Source organism: Lineus longissimus, chromosome 2 (assembly GCF_910592395.1).
Source record: "Lineus longissimus chromosome 2, tnLinLong1.2, whole genome shotgun sequence".
NCBI classification, from domain to species: Eukaryota; Metazoa; Nemertea; class Pilidiophora; order Heteronemertea; family Lineidae; genus Lineus; species Lineus longissimus.
Genome location: NC_088309.1, coordinates 18993185 through 19016682, shown reverse-complemented (window position 1 = coordinate 19016682; position 23498 = coordinate 18993185). Strand labels below are relative to the sequence as shown.

General features: G+C 41.3%; 2 protein-coding genes across 2 annotated transcripts in view; one reads left to right on the top strand and one right to left on the bottom strand.

The window, feature by feature from the left end:
- The window catches only part of LOC135482724 (integrator complex subunit 3-like), a 414475-nt gene that overhangs the window by 201033 nt on the left and 189944 nt on the right, over window positions 1–23498 (bottom strand). The window lies entirely within an intron of this gene.
- The window catches only part of LOC135482719 (protein unc-13 homolog B-like), a 220494-nt gene that overhangs the window by 42791 nt on the left and 154205 nt on the right, over window positions 1–23498 (top strand). The window contains exons 7-8 of the mRNA XM_064763021.1: window positions 16634–16704; window positions 20625–20670. Of these exons, the coding sequence (XP_064619091.1) occupies window positions 16634–16704; window positions 20625–20670 (117 nt within the window). The remainder of the gene's footprint in view (window positions 1–16633; window positions 16705–20624; window positions 20671–23498) is intronic.

Genomic DNA, 23498 nt, shown 5'->3' with positions numbered 1-23498 from the left:
TTTGGATTCTCGCCATAAACACCTATATTTTAGAGCTATTCCGGGAAAATTCGGGAAGCCAGGAAATCTGTATTCTGTGTGCTCCTGATACACCAACTTATTTATCTTCCCCTATCGGCTACAATGTTAGCGCCAAATATGAAGAATGGTGACTTGTGACTCAAACAAACTCATTTTGCTAAAGAAAACCTGCGTGACATGTTGATTCGCCAACCTGTTGCAAAAGTTAGCTCATGTTATTTGAAAACATCGTCAACATCTTGCCAAAAGTTATCAGGCATCGAGTCAAATGGTCAATTGGATAGAAGTCCCGATATCCATCATAAGTGCATGGCACTCCCTGGCATGACTCAGGAAGGCTTTACCACGATATCTCACGCAGTCAGGTTCAAAATATCTCATTGACATGATCCACTGCTGTTACAAATATTTAAGGTTTCGTTATTTGGTGTTTAAGGGCTTGGAGCAGTGGTGGAGTTTTGATTTACGGGAAGAAATGAGACTTAGCCTGCAGTGGGATGAGTGATCACAGTTTGCCGCAATCAGTATTGAAAAGTACCGAGTAGTTCCGGGTTTTCCAATAGTACTTGATCACTGTCAGTATTGGGACTAAATGTAAGCAGTTTCGGCTTCATGTCAGATGAGCTAGCTAAACTGTACGAACAAGTCAGCGCAGTGGATGAGATTGATGTTCGTAACTAAGTGGGGTAATAGGGGGTACCTGTCTCAAATCACATATCACTTCCTGCTCGTGATTTCGGCCAAATCCTGAATCCCGTTGAAATTGCATTACCGGTTGCTCTCATCTTACAAGTAATTTTGTATTTTGGGGGAAAAAGACTTTTGCTGGGAAAATGAAATTTGGCCTACAGGTGACCTCCGAGGTGGTAGGTTCAGCCTTCTTCCTAATAAAATGATAGAAGATGACTCTCTCAAAAGTGTAACAATAGGTTTCCTCCTTGGGTTATAATTTCCTCCTACCAATACCAGTTTCTATTTTTACCACTTATTTACGAGTTTACCTTCCTTTAAGTTGATATACCTATTTTGTGGTTATAAAAATAAACGGAAAGAGATGTGACCTTTTCATCATTTGAAGTGTGTGGTCAATATTTTCTCGTTTTAGAACATGTATTATCATGATTATTGGGTGTGTGGGGTCCCTCTATTTCGAGCTCAAATCGATCGTCACAGGGTTAAATATAGCAGCCTTATTTACATGTTTTTAAAAAGCCCATGCAAAACACCTTATCATATTTCCATTGTTTCATTTTGATAGCCCAATTCAATATAGGAAAGGAACAGAGTTTCATATTGTTAGCTCAGCTGACTAAGTCAGCCGAGCTTGTCAAATAAGTTGTTCAGTGGCGTCCGTCTGTCCATCCATCCATCCATCCATCCGTCCATCCGTTAAACCCATGGTGCACATTTTGTAACCGTAAGACCTAGAGACTTCAATTTTGCATTTCTGGATACTTCTGGTCAAACTCTACTTTCAAAACAAAATTTGTCGCCATTCGACCTACTTCCTGCGATCGAGAGTGCATGAAGGAAACTGGCCTATATCAGCCTAGGAGCAGCAGAATTAGTCGAAATATGCTCTAATATTAAGATAAAATTCTTGAAAATCTATTTTATTGAGAAAAAGTTCAAAATTTTTACAGGAGAGGGCGCTACCTGCCTTTTAATTATTTCTGCCGATTCAAATTCCCGCCCGATGACGTCAGCCATCAATGAAGTCTCCTATTTGCCAGTTCTCAAAACATGGCAGCCACACAACAAAAGCAGTAGCGCCAGGAATAAATCACTGTTCACTTCAGCTTCGTAATCGATTGTACCCCCACTTTATTGTGTTCTGTGTGGTGTTCCTATTCAATCAACGATGTAAGGCCTTATTATGTTGGTTTTAATTGAGAAGGTGCATTATAAGCGGCCTACGAAATACCGAAGCGGAGACAAAATGGTGGCATGTTGTTTAGGCTTGGAGCTCAATGACACTCAAGTACCCAATTTTCTGCTTAAAAAGTAGTCTGGTAGGCGATATTATCACCAGTTCGTTTCAGTGGTAGTCATAAGGTCTTTAGGGACTGCTTTCAGAAATTAGTTCTTGAAAATTTGGCCACATTTCTGTGAAAACGATATCGGAAGTGCATGCTCTGTTCGCGATGACATCGCCGATGTATTTTGAAGTGGAGAATTCCCACAGTATGTGCAGTGAAACGGCATGATTCTGTTCGCCTATTAAGTTTTAGTTCTACGATTCTTTCATGAGTAAAAAGTAGACATTCTAAGCAATACAATAATGTCACTCCCATAAAAATTGATGGGAAATTGAGGGAGCTACGGCATTCTGTTCGGCAACTGGCAGCGCTGAAAAAATACATTGCATACTGTACAATACCAAATGGCACATTTTAAAAAGCGCTCATTGGACAACGTGGGAAATCACCAGAAATGACGTCATCGCTGGTCTAAATAGAAAACTACGGTGGCGCAGTAGAGCACAAGAAAAGGTTTAGCATTAACTTCGTCATGCAAACGATTTCTCATGAATGATTTATTTGATCATCATCAGCTTGTTTCCCCTGATAGATAAAAAAATGATTTACAATTTCCATCAAAGTTTTCTATTTTGTGTATAGTCACATGTTATTTAACTGGCAAGGAGCCAAGCAGTTTTGAATATTCGCGGGAAAATACTTCGTACTTGTAAACGAGGCTATGACAATGAGTGTCCTCATTCATGGCATAAACTTCATGTTTCGGTAAATATTTTCATACGATGATTTCACCCGAATTATGGTCAGGATTGAGGAATGAACAGTGGCATAATTATGTCAACCAAAAACATTGGTACCGTAGTGAACGCAAAAGGATATCAAATACCATGGAGCATGCCATTTTCATGCATAATGAACTTAACACCGGGAAGATATTAATGATATTAACTCAGCTGAGCGCCAGGCCCTTGGGCCTCTTGTTTATGGTAGGATTAGACACCCACATCTGAACAGCTTGAATATACTCCAAGGGTTTCGTAGCTCCTCATACGGTTCACACAACTTTTCCGGTGGAGTTGTGGGGGTGGGGGGGAGGGGCTGATATGGGTTGGGGGTGATGAAGGAATAGAAGACATGACCTTGGGTGTCATGATGGCATATGTCTCAGGAGGACGTTATTGCCAGTATAAATGGTAAGGTTGAACTCTTATGTTTCCTCTATCATCGGAGTTAAGAACACCCATATAATCGGGAATTAATAACGACTAGTCTTTATAAATTCGTGATAGAAACCATATCAGCATTGCCTGCACTAAAGATCACAAGAGGCCAGTGCTGATAGTAGTCCATCACCAAATAAAAATGAACAAATTCGCTAAAATTTTATGATTTGCAGTATGGTAGTCAGAAACGTCTAGTCCGAGGAAAAGGTTGTCGCAGGCCTGAAAGGGTCAATACACAACCAAAGCACCTTCAGCTCATCACTATCAGCTGGCTCACTCCATTTCAGTGATCTTCTTTAATGTTCTCAAAAGTGCTAGACCATCATTTTCAAATCCACCGAGGGATATGTCTCATCTCTATATTATATCAAAAAATATGACTATCTATTCCCAGGACTATAAAAGATTGTCTTGATTTAACATGGTGGCTTATGTTGGTCTCGATGTAGAATGATGTCGATTGCGTTTCTCGTATTCAGAGGTGGCAGGATTTTATCTCGTAAAAGTTTTCATTGGATAGATTTGCTCGAGCATTTTCTTCATCTTGTGTAGTGTTATTAATATCTCTCGAGTAAAACATGGGAGTCTTAAGAAAATCTATCGTAATTTCATTGAAACGTAGTAGCTATATTTGCTTTGGTGTTTGTAAAGTAGTACTCGATTGTCACAGCGGTGGCAGCATGATGAGATGGGACGACCAGCTTTGTCTGCGATATTTATGTGATGTCATATGCAAGTGCTTGGTGCAATGTCGACATCACTTCTCCAGGCCAAACATGTCTCGTGTCAAGCGAAGACTTTAAAAGTGTGAGCATTTCATCTGTAATGCTTTAACCATTAGAATCTGGCAGCAACCACGATATTTAGTCTACTGCTAGTTGAAAATTAGTAAGTATGCCAACTAGAAGCTTGTCTAAAATTTCACTGTTCTTAGTATGCTCTTGAAAGAAAGTGACACTCATTACTGTAAGAATTAAGAAATACCTGTCTTTATTTTAGGTGATGATCACTGGGGTTGAGGAACCTCTGTACGTGCGTTAATCATGTTGAACTCGGAACTGAATCCAATTCGTGTTACCTTTCCTGACTATAAGATTACGACCAATCAGAACAGATAAATTAGATTAAACCCGAGAATGATAATCATGAACAAGATTTAGAGGCACACCCCAGGGAAAGTTGCATCTTGTTAAATCTGAAAAAAAACCTCTATGTTGCCATGCAGTTTCCCCGCAGTACCATTAATAATGTCATTTCATCTTTTTATAATTGCGGGAGTTAATAATGCAGTTTAACCCTCCGAGGTTAGAGGTGGCTCTTGTCTTGTCAGTCTAATCAGGTCAAGTTCTAGAATTATGGTCCATACCCTTTTACATTTTGACTGTGACCTACTTTTAAAGCCGTCGAGAGGTCAACTCTAGTACTTCTTTAAAGCTGCTACATTTTGTCAGTAATTGTCCTAGAGCCTTCAAACCCTACAGCACATACATCTTCACATACATAGACACTTGTTTACCAAGTCTAGGTCCATGTCTCGTACTGCTCAGATGTTAGTAGGTCAAGAGACAGGCAAAATATCATGGACACTGGTGGGCAAAATGGACCCTGGCTATTTCTTTCAATCCATATATAACTTCGTACCAGTTGGAGGAAGCCATTGAATGCCGCAACAAACCAGCAGCAAATGGAAGACTACATGGTCACATGCCACGTGTTCTGACCCTTACCATGTCAGATATTCATTTGATAATATTTAGCCTAGCTGTTCTTAGGATATTTTATGGTTGGCCATTGACCTTAGAACATAAGATGTCTGTAATGATGATGACTGGAGTGCCATCCTCAATTTCCACTCCTCCTGTGAGTTATTGCATCTTGTCATTTAGTGAATGGGTAGTTACGTCCCCGGCAGAATCCTAGCTGATGGCCATAACCATTCAAGAGGTCTTCGAGTTGATTTTCCTGTTGGGGCTGATTAGGAAACTTGTCGATTGAATAAGGTCATTAGTATTGAATAGTTTTCGATGATACTTAAAGACACACGCTTGGATTAAGCATGGTTTGTGCAGTATGGTACTGCAATGAGTATTTGGGTTCCAAGAAATAATTCGTAATCACAGAAAATCAAGACTTTCATATTTTTATTAGTGACTTCCCCACTTATATGGCAACATCTTCTTGGAAGTCATCTCATGGTTTCACCTCATTTTCGTTGAAAATCACGACTTGGTGATATAATAAACAACATTGCCCCGCTATCATACAAGCTACAGTAACTTGCACTGAGTCTATGTAAACAACTGACCACTTTATGTAAACTGCTTTGGTGAAGTCAGGCCCTTGGGGTCAACAGATAGAGTTATTGGCGTGGGCCGATTGTCCATAAAATAACCTTTAAAATGATATACGACACTCAGCATTCGCTTCAGAATTGTGTAAATGTGGACTTCAAAACACATCATTCGTCCATGTTGTAATTTTGGGAAAGACTTAGAAAGTTTATATGGCTTAGGCATTCATAAAGAAAGAAAATGTTGAAAAATTTGTTTTTTCTCTCTCACTTTTCCCCTTTTCCCTGCTTCTCCGTATTTGACAGGTGCCTATACTTTTGCTAGAACAGGTCGCATACTGTTGAGCAGTGACTCGGTTTGTGGTCCATGGTTTATTCACTACCTGTACCTCATTAGCTTCATTACGGTCATTGCATTACAGGTTGGAAATGAACGAAATTTGAGCTTTTATGAGCAATAACAAAGATATATAGCTTACTGCGGTAGACATTTATGAAATAAATTATCGTTTATCGAGAGAGAATTACTAGATTAAATGTGGTTGCTGCTCAGTGTTCAGTGATGCTGGCAGTTTTCTCCACTACAGTCAGCCAACTAATATTGCTGATATCAATCATTGGCTGGTTTTGAAATGGTTTTGGAAGAGCCACTTGATTCTTAGGTGTGTTTAACCATCTCCGTCGCAGAGTTCGGACGTCGTTCCTCGTAGTCGGAGATTGAGATTGTCACGCCACAGATGTCTGCCGACAATGACACAAAACAAGCATTGATTGGCTACAGCACTCCAGCATGACGAGAGAAAGAAAAGTCCAGCTTTCCAGGTCTGGGGGGTTGTTACCAAGAAACTGAACTGACACTGCAGTGCTTCTGTGGCAGTGGTTTTGGTGTTTTCATGACAAGATTCTGGTGAGGTCACTGTTGCTTTAGAGTTATCGACATCTGACTACTGATTGCTAATTTGGCAAGAATTCCATCAGAAATCAGACTTTTGACATTGGGTATGTTAGAAGTAAAAACAGGAAGCTTGCCAAGCATTGTACCAAAACTTTGTTACCAGAGATATAGCAATGTAAAGAAAAAACGGTTATGTACTAAACGTACTGAATGAATATCAGGTCGCTTTACCTCTTGAAAATTTGCCATGTTGATAAAAGTGCTGTTCGCTAGTGAATCTGTGGTTCTCCATGAAGATGAAATATGACTATGATAACATTATCATTATGATTCTTGAATAGCCAGAGTAAAATTTCTTTGAAAAAATCCAACAAGAGTAGGCCCTACCTTGAAAAATGAATACTACAAATGTGATCCTAGATTGTATAATCTAGGCACCATTACGGCTTGCAACCTGGATCCCGGATAGATGTTATATCACAAACGATATAATAGATACAACACCTGATGGTTCATCAGGTCCATTTGCTTCAAATGAGCGGAACGTGCCTGGAACTGATGCAGAGAGAGCATCGTCGATGACGTCAATCTCGTCGTCGGAGGTAATTTTTGCCTGGGGCTGCGGGATGCTTGATGTGCTCGATGAAAAGGTTGATGGATGAGCGATCTTTGTTGAGGTAAATATCTCATCGGAAAAGTAAAAGAACTGGATGATCGGCAGAATAATCGAAGGTCTTTGTTTTCACGTGCTCTGGCCGTTTCTGAATAATCAAGAAATAGATGATATTATGCACATAATCGGTTGATGCCATTCAGGATGTTCAATATGGTTAGACAATGGGATGGTGTAACAATTAGCTGTCCTATGGTCATGTTGTCATGTTTTTACTTGGCCTTTGTCAATTTCGTAGTAATTATCAAAGCGGTCTTACATCAGTGAATTTAGAGTACATCTCACTTCCTGCAACCACCACCAAGTACATCATTCCGAATATCGGCGTTAATGGAGGGTCACTCCTGCTGGCTTACCGAACGCCTTGCCACCACTTAACATAATCCAGCGTAGTCATCTGAATCTGACAGGCGGCTCAGTAATCAAGTCACCTCGCTCCGTCAGCAAAACATGTCAAATACACTTGACTTATCAAGATATAGCGATATTCTCTCCTCGTGTTCTAGGAATGGAGATAAATTGGCCAGACTGACTGCTATTATCATTCACATACACTTTTTGATGTGGGTGTCAATTTCATGACTCAAGCTGCTCTGCACTTTTAGAAATAAAGGTTTTGGAGATTCTCAAAAGGCAATAAGAGTTTTTCATTTTGCTGAAAAACTGCTGAGGGGTGTATATTTGTGTTGGGTTAAAAACCTTGAAAGGTTTTTCAAGAGCTCAAAAGCCATTATTGCTTTGTGCCTCTGGTGCCGTATTCCCATTGGTAGCTGGGTATGTTTGAGAATCATTGTTTAACAGGGACAGAGTGCAAGCAGGAGAAAGCGACTTCAATGGTACATAGTAGTGACTGTAAGGGAGCGAATGGAAAGAAGAATCATTGAAATTACAGACAGACAGTATCAGAACCACCTCTGCTGTCCTTGCCCCTCTTGCTGCTGTGTCCTTGCCTCTTTTGCTGCTGTGTCCTAACCTCTTTTGCTACTGTGTCCTTACCTCTTTTGCTGCTGTGTCCTTACCTCTTCTGCTGCTGTGTCCTTACCTCTTCAGCTGCTGTGTCCTTACCTCTTTTGCTACTGTGTCCTTACCTCTTTTGCTGCTGTGTCCTTACCTCTTCTGCTGCTGTGTCCTTACCTCTTTTGCTACTGTGTCCTTACCTCTTCTGCTGCTGTGTCCTTACCTCTTTTGATACTGTGTCCTTACCTCTTCTGCTGCTGTGTCCTTACCTCTTCTGCTGCTGTGTCCTTACCACTTCTGCTACTGTGTCCTTACCTTTTCTGCTACTGTGTCCTTACCTCTCTTGCTGCTGTGTCCTTGCCTCTTTTGCTGCTGTGCCCATTTCGCTCTTGCTGCTGTGTCCTTTCCTCTCTTGCTGCTGTGCCCATTTCTCTCTTGCTGCTGTGTCCATTTCTCTCTTGCTGCTGTGTCCTTTCCTCTCTTGCTGCTGTGTCCATTTCTCTCTTGCTGCTGTGTCCATTTCTCTCTTGCTGCTGTGCCCATTTCTCTCTTGCTGCTGTGTCCATTTCTCTCTTGCTGCTGTGTCCTTTCCTCTCTTGCTGCTGTGTCCATTTCTCTCTTGCTGCTGTGTCCATTTCTCTCTTGCTGCTGTGTCCTTTCCTCTCTTGCTGCTGTGCCCATTTCTCTCTTGCTGCTGTGCCCATTTCTCTCTTGCTGCTGTGTCCATTTCTCTCTTGCTGCTGTGTCCTTTCCTCTCTTGCTGCTGTGTCCATTTCTCTCTTGCTGCTGTGCCCATTTCTCTCTTGCTGCTGTGTCCTTTCCTCTCTTGCTGCTGTGCCCATTTCTCTCTTGCTGCTGTGTCCATTTCTCTCTTGCTGCTGTGTCCTTTCCTCTCTTGCTGCTGTGTCCATTTCTCTCTTGCTGCTGTGTCCTTTCCTCTCTTGCTGCTGTGTCCTTACCTCTTTTGCTACTAAGTCCTTGCCTCTTTTGCTGCTGTGCCCATTTCTCTCTTGCTGCTTTGTCCTTTCCTCTCTTGCTGCTGTGTCCATTTCTCTCTTGCTGCTGTGTCCATTTCTCTCTTGCTGCTGTGTCCATTTCTCTCTTGCTGCTGTGTCCTTTCCTCTCTTGCTGCTGTGTCCTTTCCTCTCTTGCTGCTGTGTCCATTTCTCTCTTGCTGCTGTGTCCAGTTTTTCTTTTTTGCTGCTTTGTTCTTTCCTCTTTTGCTGCTGCATCCATTTCTCTCTTTGGCCCTGCCTCTTTTGCTCTCAGCATATACAAATATGACTGTTAAAAAAGTCACACTGTAGCCAGAGGATAGTCGCTTGAGTAAACCTCACTCATTCACATCCTATCATAGTGTTAATGATCTTGAATAATTGATAAGGGTCTGATTAGGAAAAATCCAATCGATATCTGGCAATTGAACCGATATAATGATCCGGATGCAGAGTGTCAATTAAAATGGTACTGGTGTCGGACACACCATTTTCTACTCGGGAGAAGGTCACATGATCAAGTTAGAGGAGTCAAATAGGTTAGTTGGTGAATCAACATGTTAGTCATCCGCTTATGGTAAAGCACCAAAAATTTGGTATTGACTACAGAAGAATTGCCAACGCTGTGAGACCGATTGCTTCCCCTTAGCCATCAGCTGAAAAATAAACAAATTCTCTGCCCAGACTCTGCCTTTCTTGCAGCCTTGTGCTTGTCCATCCATCTTCATCCCCTTCTTGCCGCTGCTCACACTGGTCATTAGTTTTCACAGTGAATGCCTCTCCACAAATCTATTACATCTCTCCTGCTTCTCGTCTTATTCCAATGGGCTTTTTATCATGTTTATGGTAGATAATTGTTAAGCACTCACTGTTAAATAATGCTGCACAGTTTCATGTTTTGGTGATTAGGAAACCTGTTGATTAAAGCAATATTTTCAGTTTGTGCACCAAGCAGTTCTTTGTCAACGTTCTTATTAGGCAGATAGCCTTTTGCGTCATGATGCAGCTATCTGATGTCAATGCGATGTTGATCAACCCTCGCCTTTTTCAGTGTCATGGCACGATTGGCAGGAATAAAATAGAAAGGACTTTGGAGAGAATTGTGCGCAATCATTCAACATATGCTTCAGTAGATATTCTTCATTGACCTTTTGCTCTAATCTGTTTGTTTACTCTCGCTTGTCATGTCAATCTTGGTATCGTGAGCGATTTGGTCGTGAAAGCCTGTGATACGAACATCGGTATAAATAGGCTGGCTTGACCTTTATCTTGTCACGTCCCCTATCCATTGGCCAGTCACTTGTCACCAAACTTCTTGGACCTCGACTAAAAATTCACAGGGTGTGTTCTACGTTTCCCGATACCCCCCACCCGGAGCGGGTTCAATGCGTCCTGGGTTCTGGCGGTCAGCCCCATCACTCTGAATGAGAAAAAATCAAGTCATAATTGGCAATGAGTGGTAGATTCCATAACACTCTTCTCAGTAATCTTTCGCCAATCCCCCCCATTAAAGTGGCTGTCGTCTTCTTAAAGTCGAAACAACGGCAGACTGCTGTGATTTATCTCCTCATCACCATTCTTGTGATCGGTTGGCATTAGCGCAAGCAATTGACGGTAGAGGAACGATGCTAATGAACAATTTGCCATTTTGCCTTGTGGAAAATGTCACGCTGAGTGGTATATATTTTGTGTGGTTCCTTTATAGTCCTGGCCTGTTTTGTTCATTGTCTGAGTAAGAGTTTGTATCGCTTCGGCTCTTAGTGGCGTTTGTTCTAAAACACTTGGTTACAGTGTACCACTGTTTACAGTGTATGATGCACTGTGCCTTGTTTTAACAGCAGCAGTTATGCCCAAGCGGTTATGATGAGGCATGGTTATGGTCAGGCACGGTTACAGTGAGGCAACCACAACAGCTTTTGGGTGGTGCAAAGTATGGATGCAGCTAAAATCTTATTTTGATGTTAGGTTTAGGTATTTTGGAAAAGAAATTGATACCTTTCTATCAGTATTAATATGTTGTCTCACCAAACACTACTTGGGTGAAGCTGTAATTTTGCCGAAAGCCTCGACGAGGTGCCTCGGTTTTGGCCTAAAACAAATACATCCAGTTCGGGAGCCTTTACAATGATTGCAAAACCCAACCTTTAAGTCACAGTAGCCCTCCTCTCTGACCGATAACCCTTTGGGCAAACCGGAGGTCTCCACCGAAGACATAATCTGTCGCTCTGCCGCTGTCTCGATGAAACTAGCCTGCCACGCACGGAAGTAATCAAGTTAAGGACCAATACAATTACTATGCAGCCCCAGGGAGAATTCCCTCAATATCAGACCCCCATAAGGCTTGGTTTTAGCAAACAGGTGCTCGCAACACTTGTGTTGTCTTCGGTGACGGAAACCTGGCTTGACGACAAAATGAATGATTGAAAAGGACGCTGTATTTGATTTGTTGCGACATTTTGAATCGGGAAGCTTAGGATGAATTTGGTTCCCGTCCAGCATGAATTAACCCCTTTAGTGTCAAACATGTAATGAGTAAGGTGTAAGATTTTGGGTCATAGATTTGGACGACTGGGTGATCCCACTCATGCAACCTAAACTCTTGTCAATGGGGTTCTAAATTTTGAGGCTGATTTGCTTTGATCAATTTCAGCGTGAGCATAAATATCAGGCAAATTAGGGAGGGGGGGGGGGGCGGATTCTCCTTGAGCATTTGTTGAGCTGAAACCAAGTGAGATCACTGTCTGAAGAGAAGATCGCAAGTAAATGATGACAAAAGGTACCTTTGACACTGTTGCTTTGCCACCAAAACAAGTTTACTTCTTCAACAGCAAAGGGGTTAATGTACCCACGTCACGTGAATGTTGCCAACAAGAATTAATAATGCTTCCTCAGATATTAGAATTACCGGGTACCATTTATTGCACTGCTGCTTCGATAAAGGATCTAATACAGATTTTTCCAATATCACTGCGTGTACTTTCTGAACCAACAACCTTTGGGGAAAGCCAGTGCAGAACAGAACCGATTTGAACCAACGCACGATGTGAAAAAACTTGAAATGTTGACGAAATACTGAATGAGGCGAAAAATGGTCATCACGCATTCTTAAGCGGACATGGTAACTGCAGAAACTAATCCCAATGTCGAATGGCCGGCATACCAATTACATGTGGAAATAACGACTGGAGAAAAAACCCTCTGTGCTGGCCGATATTGGTGTGAGACTGGGTCCAGGGCTTTCGGAATAAAGTGATGGCTTTGTTGCAGGAACCGATTGTGAAGAAGCACTACAGAGAATGTGGATGGATTCCGGTTCATAAGCTGGAACATGCCCGAGTATAAAATTGGTGGTTGCAGTACGGGATTGATGAAGGTGAAAAAGTGGCATGGTGGTAGGGAACATGGCTGTTTGTCCGGGCAGTCGAGTGGCAACATGGTGGGTAATATGGCCAATCTGACGTCTGCATACCAATGACGTCTGATGGAATCTAATCAGTTGGACTGGGACATGGTGGTATTAATCTTAAGTAGGCTACAGTGACTGGACCATTGACTCTACTGATATTGCTGTGAAGGTCTAGACTGATGCTGCTGTCTGTGTTTAAATATGATGGTGGGATAAAGAGTGGAAGAATGGTTAGAGTGAAGGGTTGGTTGGGGCTGGGGAGCACAGACGTCGAATCTTGTCAAGCTTGCGTCTCTGTTTTTATCATACTTTGTCTTTCAAAATATTAGTGCCAAATTTTATTTTGCAACCAGAGTTTGAGTATTAGCTCTAAGGATCATGTTGTACTTGCAATTACCTTGCACTATTGCAGCCAAAGTATGATTCAATTGAACATGCTATATGTTTAGGAGCGAGCTAACAGAAAGAAACATGGCAGTAACAAAGCTTTCAGTTTAGCCCCTGCAAGCCCAACCATTGGAAGTCTATCATCTAGCCTTTAGGATGGCATATTCCCTCGAGGTCTTTCTGACAGCATACTCAATTAACTGTTATTCCACTTCCCTTTGATGGGCAGAGATAGAATTACTGAGTCTGGTGATTAGGGACTGAAGCGGATGGATTGAACTCGGTAAACTTTATCTTTGGACAGTGTAAACACCATTCATGTCGGTTGGCAATTCATTTAGGGAGGCGCAACAGCCCAAATGTTGAGATAAACCTCCATTTGGGGATGTCACAACTGAGCGGACATGCCATTTGAATATCTATGAGGTTGGAGGAAATCAGCTATCAATTAGAAGAAGCATCTTTTTTAGCTGTGGATATTTATTTGGCAGGACTTCTGGAGTATACCCATTCCAGGATCAGTCCGAATATATATACAAATATCCCTATAGCCATGTTCAGTCATTATATGTTGTAATATTATTTACAGAAAGTACTGCAGATTTAAAAGTACAGTACAACCTCTCTATTGCGGACACCCATGGGACTGGGCCAAGGTGTCCACAATAGAGAGGTGTCCGCACTAGAGAGGTTATGCCAAATCGTCCGATAGGTGGATTTGAAGTTCCCGCCTTGCAGGTCTTGGTTTTCTCTGTGTCGACATCTAGCGTAGAAACTTTAAACCTGTTGGATGATCGGTATTTGCTTGTGATGTTGCGTTGAATGACGTGAGCTACTTTGGAACTCAGAGCGTGAATAATCTCTCTAGTAAAAGGTGCCCCTTGTATTGCGAAATCTCCTCGACATGTCATAATGTGTGAAAAAACCCCATAATTTCTGTCCATCAGCCACCTTTGATTAATAATTAATTTTTTCTAATTTCTCTACTAACGCATATTCGCCGCAACACTGACAAAGCCGCGTGGATTTATGAGTGTCCGTTGACACAATACATGCAATAGGCCTATGTGATTACATGTAGTTGAAAAGATGAGTAAACAAATGCCGCGGCTTAATTAGGATACAAAAACACAATGCCATGGGGTAATTACGTTGATTAATTACGCAAATATCACACCTGTCGGGCCTACTTGACTCTCCAAGCGCACGCGGTAAACCATTGTTTTTGCCTACTGTCCGTAATTGGGAGGGAATTGGACCAAAAATTGGCTATCACCGTGTCCGCAATTCGGAATAGAGAGGTGTCCGCCGTACAGAGGTTTTTGTTATTGGAAATGACTTAGAAAAAAATCGGGACTGGCCGGACGTGTCCGTAATGTAGAGGTGTCCGCCTGGCAGAGGTGTCCGCTGAGGGAGGTTCTACTGTACATGTTTACAGAACCATACCACCTTGCTTCCAAGATGGTTGCCACGCAATATATCGGCCATTTTGAAATGGGGTTTATGTTACTTCAAGTTTTCCTAGGAAAGGTACAAACTGGGTATGGAGGATTAAATCATTGTTTTGTGCATTGTAACTACAACATAATATAACCGAATCATCGTCATCATCATCATCATCATCATCGTCGGCTGCTTTTAGGAGATGCTCTCTAGAATACATATTGGGGTATGCTCAAACTCAGTGACTACAAATAGATTCGGGTACATCCCGGAGTTTGCTGGACTGACAAATAATACCCATTTCCCTCAATATGGAGGCTTTTGATTCCAGATAGACAAGCATCCGCCTACAAAGTAGAAAATCACGATGTTAACTTGCTCATCATTAGCATAACTAATGACTCAGTTTAACGATTGTTAAAAGATAATAGCCACCTACATGACAACGAACATCAAAGGCGAGGCACAAAAGGATGATTTGATGAAGTTCCTAGTCATACTTAGCTCATTTAGACTATTACGATGACGAAGAGGGCTTAATTGTTTACAGGAATAGTACACTTCTTAACTCTCTGAAGACGGGAAATCCTCCCGTCTACCCTTCCCATTAACGCTGCTTTGATTCATATTGCCCTTTAACTGTCAGAGTTTATGGAGATGAGAGCATTGCTTTCATCATTGCCAGCACAATTTCCAAAGTGAGAAAGATTTGCTTGTTGTGTTTCTGCTGACTATCAACGAAGCGTTGTTTTGGTCCAGGTCATGATGCATGTTCCGATGGCCGGAAGTACCAGTCCAATGACATCATGACGCTGTGTACTGTGTCCAGTGATGTCATGATACTGTGGACCATTTCCAATGACATCATGCTGCTGTGTACCGTGTCCAATGACATCATGACGCTGTGTACCGTGTCCAATGACGTCATGACGCTGTGTACCATATCCGATGACGTCATGACGCTGTGTACCGTGTCCAATGACGTCATGATGCTGTGTACCGTATCCAATGACGTCATGACGATGTGTACCGTATCCAATGATGTCATGACGCTGTGTACCGTGTCCAATGACGTCATGATGCTGTGTACCGCATCCAATGACGTCATGACGCTGTGTACCGTATCCAATGACGTCATGACGCTGTGTACGTGAACTAATACATCAATGCTGTGAATGACGATATAGAGAGCCGAAGTCAGTCGAATAACACCTAGGAACATCCTGTGGTTAAGTGGTTAAAACGCAATGGCAGTTTTGGAGTCTTTTATTGGTTTTGATAGCAAAGCCTGCCTCTAAATCTTATTGTTTTAACGTGTAATGCAAAATCATTTGCTTTATCATTTTCCCGATGGAAACATTGCTATGAGAAGAACGTGGTTTTCCCAGCTTAACACCATGGTAGAAAAAGAAGAGATTTTGCCTTTGGTGCTGATGATTTTTACCAAATATATGTTAAGTCGACTCTGCTTTTGAGCTCCTTGCTTATTGGTGATTTTGCAGCCATGAGAGAGTGCGGTAACTTCGAAAACTGATGTGACATAACCGACAGTCACCACTTGACGACTGTTCAAGTGAGAACGTTTTATGGCCCCACAGGTCAACCGAATAGGCCTATTCCCTTATTATGTGAAATGGTTCAGCATCAAAGCCAACTGGTTTAAATTAGACTTGAACCGCACGGCACGAAAAGTTCTTTCTTGGCAAATGGGTCTTTAATCCTGAAGCACTATCTAACCTTTACATTCTTTTCATTAATTGGATTGGCTAATTAAGAGATAAATCAATTAATGATATTAGCAACTAGATTAGGATGGTTACAGGTGTGGAAAAAATTCGTTGATTGGTTTTATTTTTTTCGGGTACAGATCTCAAAATATCTTCAAAAGGTCAGGGTGTGTCGTGAAGGTTGTAAACATTATTTCTGAGGCCTTTTAGCACATTTCATCTATCACCACAAAAGTTAAAAAGTTAAACTTAGGATTTTTATTTGGTATCAACCGCAGTATAGGTGTCATCTGACTTCACACTTTAACCCGGTCCGGTGTATCCTGTAACCTTTAAGTAGAACTCAATTGAGCTGCTCATTCAGTGCTAAAACCGGAGCATTTCTGACCAGTACCAGTACATGACTTTTGCCGGTATTCATACATTGTACGTACATCTGGGTGGAGTAAAGCAAGTCAGACAAAGAGACCAGCCTAAAGTCTCGTGCTGACTGTGAAAATCTGTATTTACCGAGTGAAGATGACCAGGTAGCCAGGATGTTTCTTTTCAGATGATTCAGACATTTTTTTCTTCATGAACATGATGAAAGCACACACTTTGACCGTTTTCTTTATGATTTCTATCCATTTCTTTACAGATCTTCCAGAGGCAGAAGCGGCGGAACTCCAAAGCAAACTTGAACGGCTCAACGACATCATGGAACAGGAGGTATGTTGAGCAGGCCCAACCCCAAGTTTGTTCATCAATCCAAGACCTTTGTCACCTTATTTCCCCCAAGTCCCAAGTTCTCAAATCCCACCTTTCTGGAAGCAATGGCAGTTTTTATATAGCGATTTTGACTGACCAGGGTGTGTACCGGAAAGTTCTTCACAGCAATTGTCACTATGATGGGTCTCGGTTACGGTGTGGTAATGTCTGATGCTATTGGAGAGTCATTTAGTACAGAGAACTGCTGATGAGACTGGAGAATGATGGAGTAGCTCTAAAGCATGTGGGTGTAATGTCATCACATCTGCTAGGTGATTATCAGTCAAGTTGATAGTAGAACCCCAGTGGACTATTCAAGGCTGCAAGGATGGCCCTCAAAGTTGAAGCGTCACGAAAATGCCCCCCCCCCCCCCAGATGCACCTGTGGGAAGTCAGATATTTAGATGTTATCCCCCCCAAGCTTACCCACCAGATCTGCCTTCAGCTGCTGTTTTTAACCTTGAAGTATGAAGTTTGAGCCCTGTGTTGGAGGTTGAGAATGGGGTAGTCAGTACTCTACCTGCATGTGGGTGGGGAGGGGGCAAGATGGTGAAGAGGATAATTGCGGCAGTACAAAGATATCTAGGTGTTGAATCCACAAATTTTTCACCCATAATTGCAGTCAGCACAGTCTGCACAGTCCGCAGTTCTTAGCTTTGACTCTTCCGACTGCAGAATTGGCTGTGGCGGTGATCTAATATTCAACAGTCCCTCGACTTCTCAGTGAATTATTCAGTCTATGTTGAATTAACGTCTTAGACCGTCTGGCCTGCGAGACGTGTCTGCTTCAGTCATGATTTACTGATAGCCAGATTTATTTAGTGTCAAGGAGATGGGGACACATTTGATAAAGGGACTCCTTCGGGAATCCGACAGTTGTTGTGAACATTCCCAAGGAGAGTGGTAACTGGTGTCAGCTGTCTGGTGCCTCCTGGTGCAGCCTAGTGTCCCCCCCCCCCCCCCCCCCGGGCTCTCCCTTCTGGTGCCGCTTGGTTCAGCTTGGTGGCCCAACAAAGCTGCTTGTAGTTGGAAAGGTCTTACTTAGTTCAAGCTACAGTAACTCGTCCTATGTGGTGTTAGCATAATATTGTTCATATTTTGTGTTTTGTGGTGGGAATATCATCAAATGTATTAGGGAACCCTATGTCAAACCGTTATGTAATCATCCTCATCTTTTCGTTCTTCCAAATACTAGGGCTCTGTCAAGGTAAGGATGACTGGCGTAATTAGATGTCATGAGTCTCTCACGTTTACAAGATCCAACATGGCTGTGCATTTTATGCTGCAGTAGTGCAGGGTGTTAGTTCTAGTTATGGTAGATTTAAGATTCTGACCACAAATGCTAAAAATCAAGTTCAACTGTGGCAACAATTTTATACAACAGGTGGTTTAGCAACAACTCTTAAAAACCGTTTCAGTAACAGGTGAAAAAGAGAAAGCTAGAAAACCAGTTACATGAAAGCAACTAGTAAAACCAGTTTGGCAATTAGTAAGAAAGCTATTGCAGTAACTTATGTATGTATGCTTTAAAAGCCAGTTAAGCAACGAGTGAAAATCAGTGAAGGAATTTTTTTGAAGTGCCACTGCTCTGTGACTATGTCAGTCAAAGCAGTTGTTCTAAGTTCCTCTACACTTCCTTGCAAGCAATGTTAAGCCAAATTTTGGTCTTCATGTGTCATATTGTTGCTTGCACAAATAAAAGCATTTTGGCATTCCAAAGATTTTGTAATATTTTGGCATTTTCACTGTGGAGAAGCAGAACCACATTTCCTGAGGGCATTCCTTGGTTTGGCTCGGGTTGAGGTAGGATTACATTTGGAGATCATTTGGAGATTCAAGAAATGCCCTCGGGAAATGTGGTGCAGATACTCCTTCTGATTTTGAATCTTTGAAATGTCATTCCCATTTGTTAGAGTGCTGCTAGAACTAAAACTCAGTCATTTGTGTATGAATGTATAAAGTATTATGCATCAGTCTTGGAACTAGTGTGGGTGGAAATATATTTCCTTATTTGCAAAGCTTCAGGGTGTTAAAAAAGAGTCTTGGTAGTTTCATAGTTAAATATTTTATTTATGAGCAATAGGAAAGGTTATTACTAGTACTGCATTGAATGATATTGCTTTTTGAAAACATTATTCAACTTTAAAACTACCAAGACTATTTTTTAACGCCCTGTAAAATGTTTTCTTTGATTTAGTTCAAATTGGCCGTTATCGCACGAATCTCTAAGATTAGTCTCGTGTATTCTTGTTAATAGATGTTTTCTAGTTTTGTATTTCAGTACCAATTTGTTGTATCTGGCATGGTTTTATTTTGACTGTGGTTTATTATATCAGTTTAATTTTTCATTTTTCGTTATTTTTTTTCTATTTAATTGATTGTAATACATGTAGGTGTTGTATTCAAAAGAATGTACTTCCTAAGTTTTTCCGATTTGAAAATTCGATGGTGTCTCTCACAGAGTTTGAGTGTACTTTAAACAGAAAATGGTTTTAGTCTCTGAATTATCACAAATGCACTGTCATACATGGCACAATAGTAAAACTTTAATGCACGAACCTTTTAACTTGGCAGCAAACTCCCATATTTAGGATAGCGCCACAAATGGACAAGTTGGAACTTTTAGTCTCACGAACTAAGTGTGTGATGCATTGATGTTGTTGTGGTCTGTGTTGTTGTTGATAAGCATTACATGTACCAGAGAGCACTAGTGAGAATACCAAAGTCGGCTTCAGTCGACATTCAATGTCAGATTTGTATTCGTTTGTTCAATAAGACAATCCGAGGGTTAATCGTCCGTCGCATTCGATCAATTAGTTAAGGACTCGTCATTGTCTTTCTGATGGAACGACTTTGACAATTAATTCCCTCAGCGGTCGGCGCTGATTGTCATTGCCTGGAGTTAGTGTCACATCCCCAGGCAGACCCAGTTCATCACCGGCCAAGATTCCTACACGCATGTTGCGTTCACCTCGGCTCATGGCTGGATCTTTTCTCCATTACGTTAACATCGATATCGGTGATGACTTCAGCTGTCTTTATCCTACCAGTTCAGCTGTCTTTATCCTACAAAGTTTACTGCAGGAGTCCAGATGTATTTCTTTACTGTTTCTATGTGTTGAAGCACAGTAAGTTGACAGTTTCGTCATTGTCGACAGTGACATCCTCAGGGCTGATGTGGTTCCCGCAAGGTCTTGAAATCTCCTTTGAGTTCCAAAATTAAGTTTTAGCCTCGCGGAGTAGGCTTCAAAGTAACATTTTATCAATGTTCACAATTATATGTAGTTTATAATTTCCGAGAAGGGCATCATTAATCTTAGAAGATCACACTTCGCCTCGAGATAATTTGTCAAGAAGATAACCATCCAGGAAGAAAAATGAACTCATCCTCTTCCTGTACTCGTGATGTCCTCCCATTACTTAAGAAATTACTGAGTGCAGTCATCTTTTCCTTCGGGTCAGTTTTTTAAGTGGCGGATATTGATATTATTGCTCAAAGACTTCCTGATTTAAAAGTACATTCTTTTCGACAGTAACCCTTTCAATGTGGACCGGTTTTACCTGCAGACAAGCGATATTTTATTGCTTGCTGCAACAATAATTGTCGCATGTCACAGCAGTTCAAGTCACCCTTGAGGTGGAAAAATGTTGCCTTAAAGGGAGATTTCTTGAATATAGGTCGAAAGAATAGAACTGATGAAGTTTTAGACTAAACTGGTGTCTTTTATTGTTCTGTTAGCACCCTGGAGCATGCCTTCAATATTGGTTCCCCTTTTACTGTACATCCCTGGAAAATAACAATGCTTTCTTGATTCTGTCAACACATTCTTTGTGCATCACATTTTCTCATTTGACTAATGGCGTTTTGTTTTTCTTCCCAGATTATGCAGATTAAAGAACAGCACAGGCGGGCTACATATTCCCAATGTAAGTATACCACAGGCGAAAGATGCTCCTTAAAGAGGCCCAAGCACGAGTCAGTCCAGACTCCTTATTTAAACTAGCAGAGCTTAGTGGTTTGGAGATGACCTGTATATGTATGTTGTTCATTGTCTGGAATCCTAAAAGTTACGTGACAGTATTCAACTGCCACCTCACATGATAAGCTACCCGTGGGGTTCTAGAAACTCACTGAAAACTTATGCTGCTGTAAGGTTTTGACCAGGTTGTTCAAGACATCGTAGCTTTATAAGCGTTTCTTGATAGGTTGCCTTTAACTAGTCAGAAAATCCCCACGGCTGCCTTTGAAGGCATTATCCATTGAATCTGCTGCTAATCACAACAACTTGGAAAAGAACATCGCAGATACAAACATCTTTCATGTCCTTTCTCCTCATTAAAATTAACGTTCTTGTGGCCATTAATTTTTGCATCCAAGATAAAACTATCGTTAAATCTAGTCAGAGTCATGTGACTCAGTGGATTGACGACCAGATATGGACGCTCGTTTCTTTTGTCAGGTTTGTCTGAAACAGATCGTGAGCAAAAAGTCGTATGAATTCCTAGCATTTTTGGTCCAATCTGGTTGTCAACTCGTATCATGATAAGATTTGTAAAAGAGCAAAAAGACAGGATACATGATCCAGCTATTGTTTTCCTAGGCATATGTTTCTTCTGACATTATCTGATAAATGTGTTGCCATGGTAACTGTATGTCTCAACTGTCATTCTTTGCCTTGGGCCTTTTCCAAAAGTTACTTTTTCGAAATATCTCCTACTGTTATAATTAGTTGGGTGACCCAAACAGAATGACCTTTTCAAACTTGTTCAGGTGTAGGCCTTGCTCTGAAGTTTGGAATTACTTTTTCAGTCAACAGTACCTCACTTTCAAACTTCTTAAACCCTCAATGGCATAGTCAGTACACAGTATAAAAAGAACTTTAAGGAACTGCCTCAGTCGTCATTTACCATTCTAATGAAACTTAGGCTAGGTATAAAAACAGTTGAAGGAACTTAAATGTAGGGTGTGCAATAGACTTTTCAGGTTCTGCCTCAGTCCTCGTTGACTTAGGCTGGGATATAAAAAGAGTTAAAGAAACTTAGGCTAAGTATAAAGGAAACTTTTGGGAACTGCCTCAGTTTAGTTTCCATTCTGTTGAGTATAAAAAGTTATTCAGGAACTGCCTCTGTCTTCAAATAACATCCTTATGAAACTTAGGCAGAGCAAGAACTTTTAGGAACTGCCACAGCCTATGTTTCCATTCTTGTGAAGTTTTGCAGCCAAGAAGACATGACCCAGTCACCAGGGCAAGTGAAGATGACATTTACATCCAACAATCCCAACACCATCCAAAAATTGCCCCTATTGTTATAGCATTACTTAGATATCTAGAAGGCTTATATCAAGCCTTTGTGTAAAATGGGATCGTCATAGAAACGGTTAAAGACACTTTGAGCCATTGGATGAAGTGCAAAGTTATTATCTCAGAAACTTTGAAAAATTGCGTTTCTCACAACATATCATTCCCATTCTGTTGCCTCAGGTTGTGGTAGGTATTTTATATCATTGGTAACGTCATCTCCCCCAGTATTGGCTCTCCGTTTCAGTTGACCTGAGATTTGTGTATGTTTCAAATAGAAATGCAGACAGATTTCTGGCCAACTTAAAGTGGAAAAAACGATCTATTTCCTATGTTGATGGTATTAACTCTAGTCCTTTTGAGCTGAAGATCTACCAGAATGCTATGACTATTATATTGGATGCATCACAAAATCTAGAGCAAAACGTCTTGGATTTTGTAGAAATATTTGGGTCTCATCGTTTCTCAATTACGAATACTGTGTTATACAACACCTCGCTGTAATATCATGAATTCTAATGAATTTCTGTCATTGATAGTCTGACTTGCAAACCTTGCCTTGCTAATCCTTTTGGAGCTGAACCATAAGCACCTGAAATTAAGAGCTCCATAGCCCCCCCCACAAACCCCCCCCCCCCCCCCTGACACTGTGGGGGGCTATTGAGCTCTCAATTTCACGTCCCTCAGGCTGAACATGCAGTCTGTCACAACCATAAGTGATTGTTTCTTCTTGTGGCTGCGTCTGCTTGCAATGGTATTATGAAACTTTGATGGAGGCCTCAAAAACTAACTTATCATATTTGTTAACCCAAGTAAAACAAGCATGGAGCCGGGTGTGTCGTATATCGGGAATCGTGCATGCAGCAAGAAATATTACCTCTGCAAAATACGGTACCTCTCATGAGTTGAGTGTGGACTGGCTTTTAGGATGCACCCCAAATACTTACTAGCTATTTGTCCAGAGTATCTTAGTGGTGTTGGTATACTGTATGTGCTGGCCCTCCCGTATTAACTCTATGACCCTTTGGACGTTGCTCAGTGCCCTGTCAGTATCTCTGAAAGGTTTTCATCATGCTTATGATCCAGCTAGTGTTAAGTGATTTGTGACCATCTTTGAAAATCCACGTGTGGGGGCGGTACAGATGCCATCATAGCAGAAAAAAGCCACCTAGACATGAAATATTCGTCACTGACCTATGCGGCGCACGTTTTTGTCAGCGCAATAATGCATTAGTGAAGTGTGGCAACGTTATCTGGACATTGCATGCTCCTAATTCATCCGCAGGGTCAAGGAGTTCAAAATAGATGCCCAAGTGATGTCACTGCGTGAAGTTATCTCATATGTGCTGCTTTACATCAGTATAGTATATTTTGATTAAGATGGCTTTTCATCAAGTTTTTAAATCTAGTACGAGATCTAAATGGTCATTTTGAAATAGGGTCACTGGCAACACT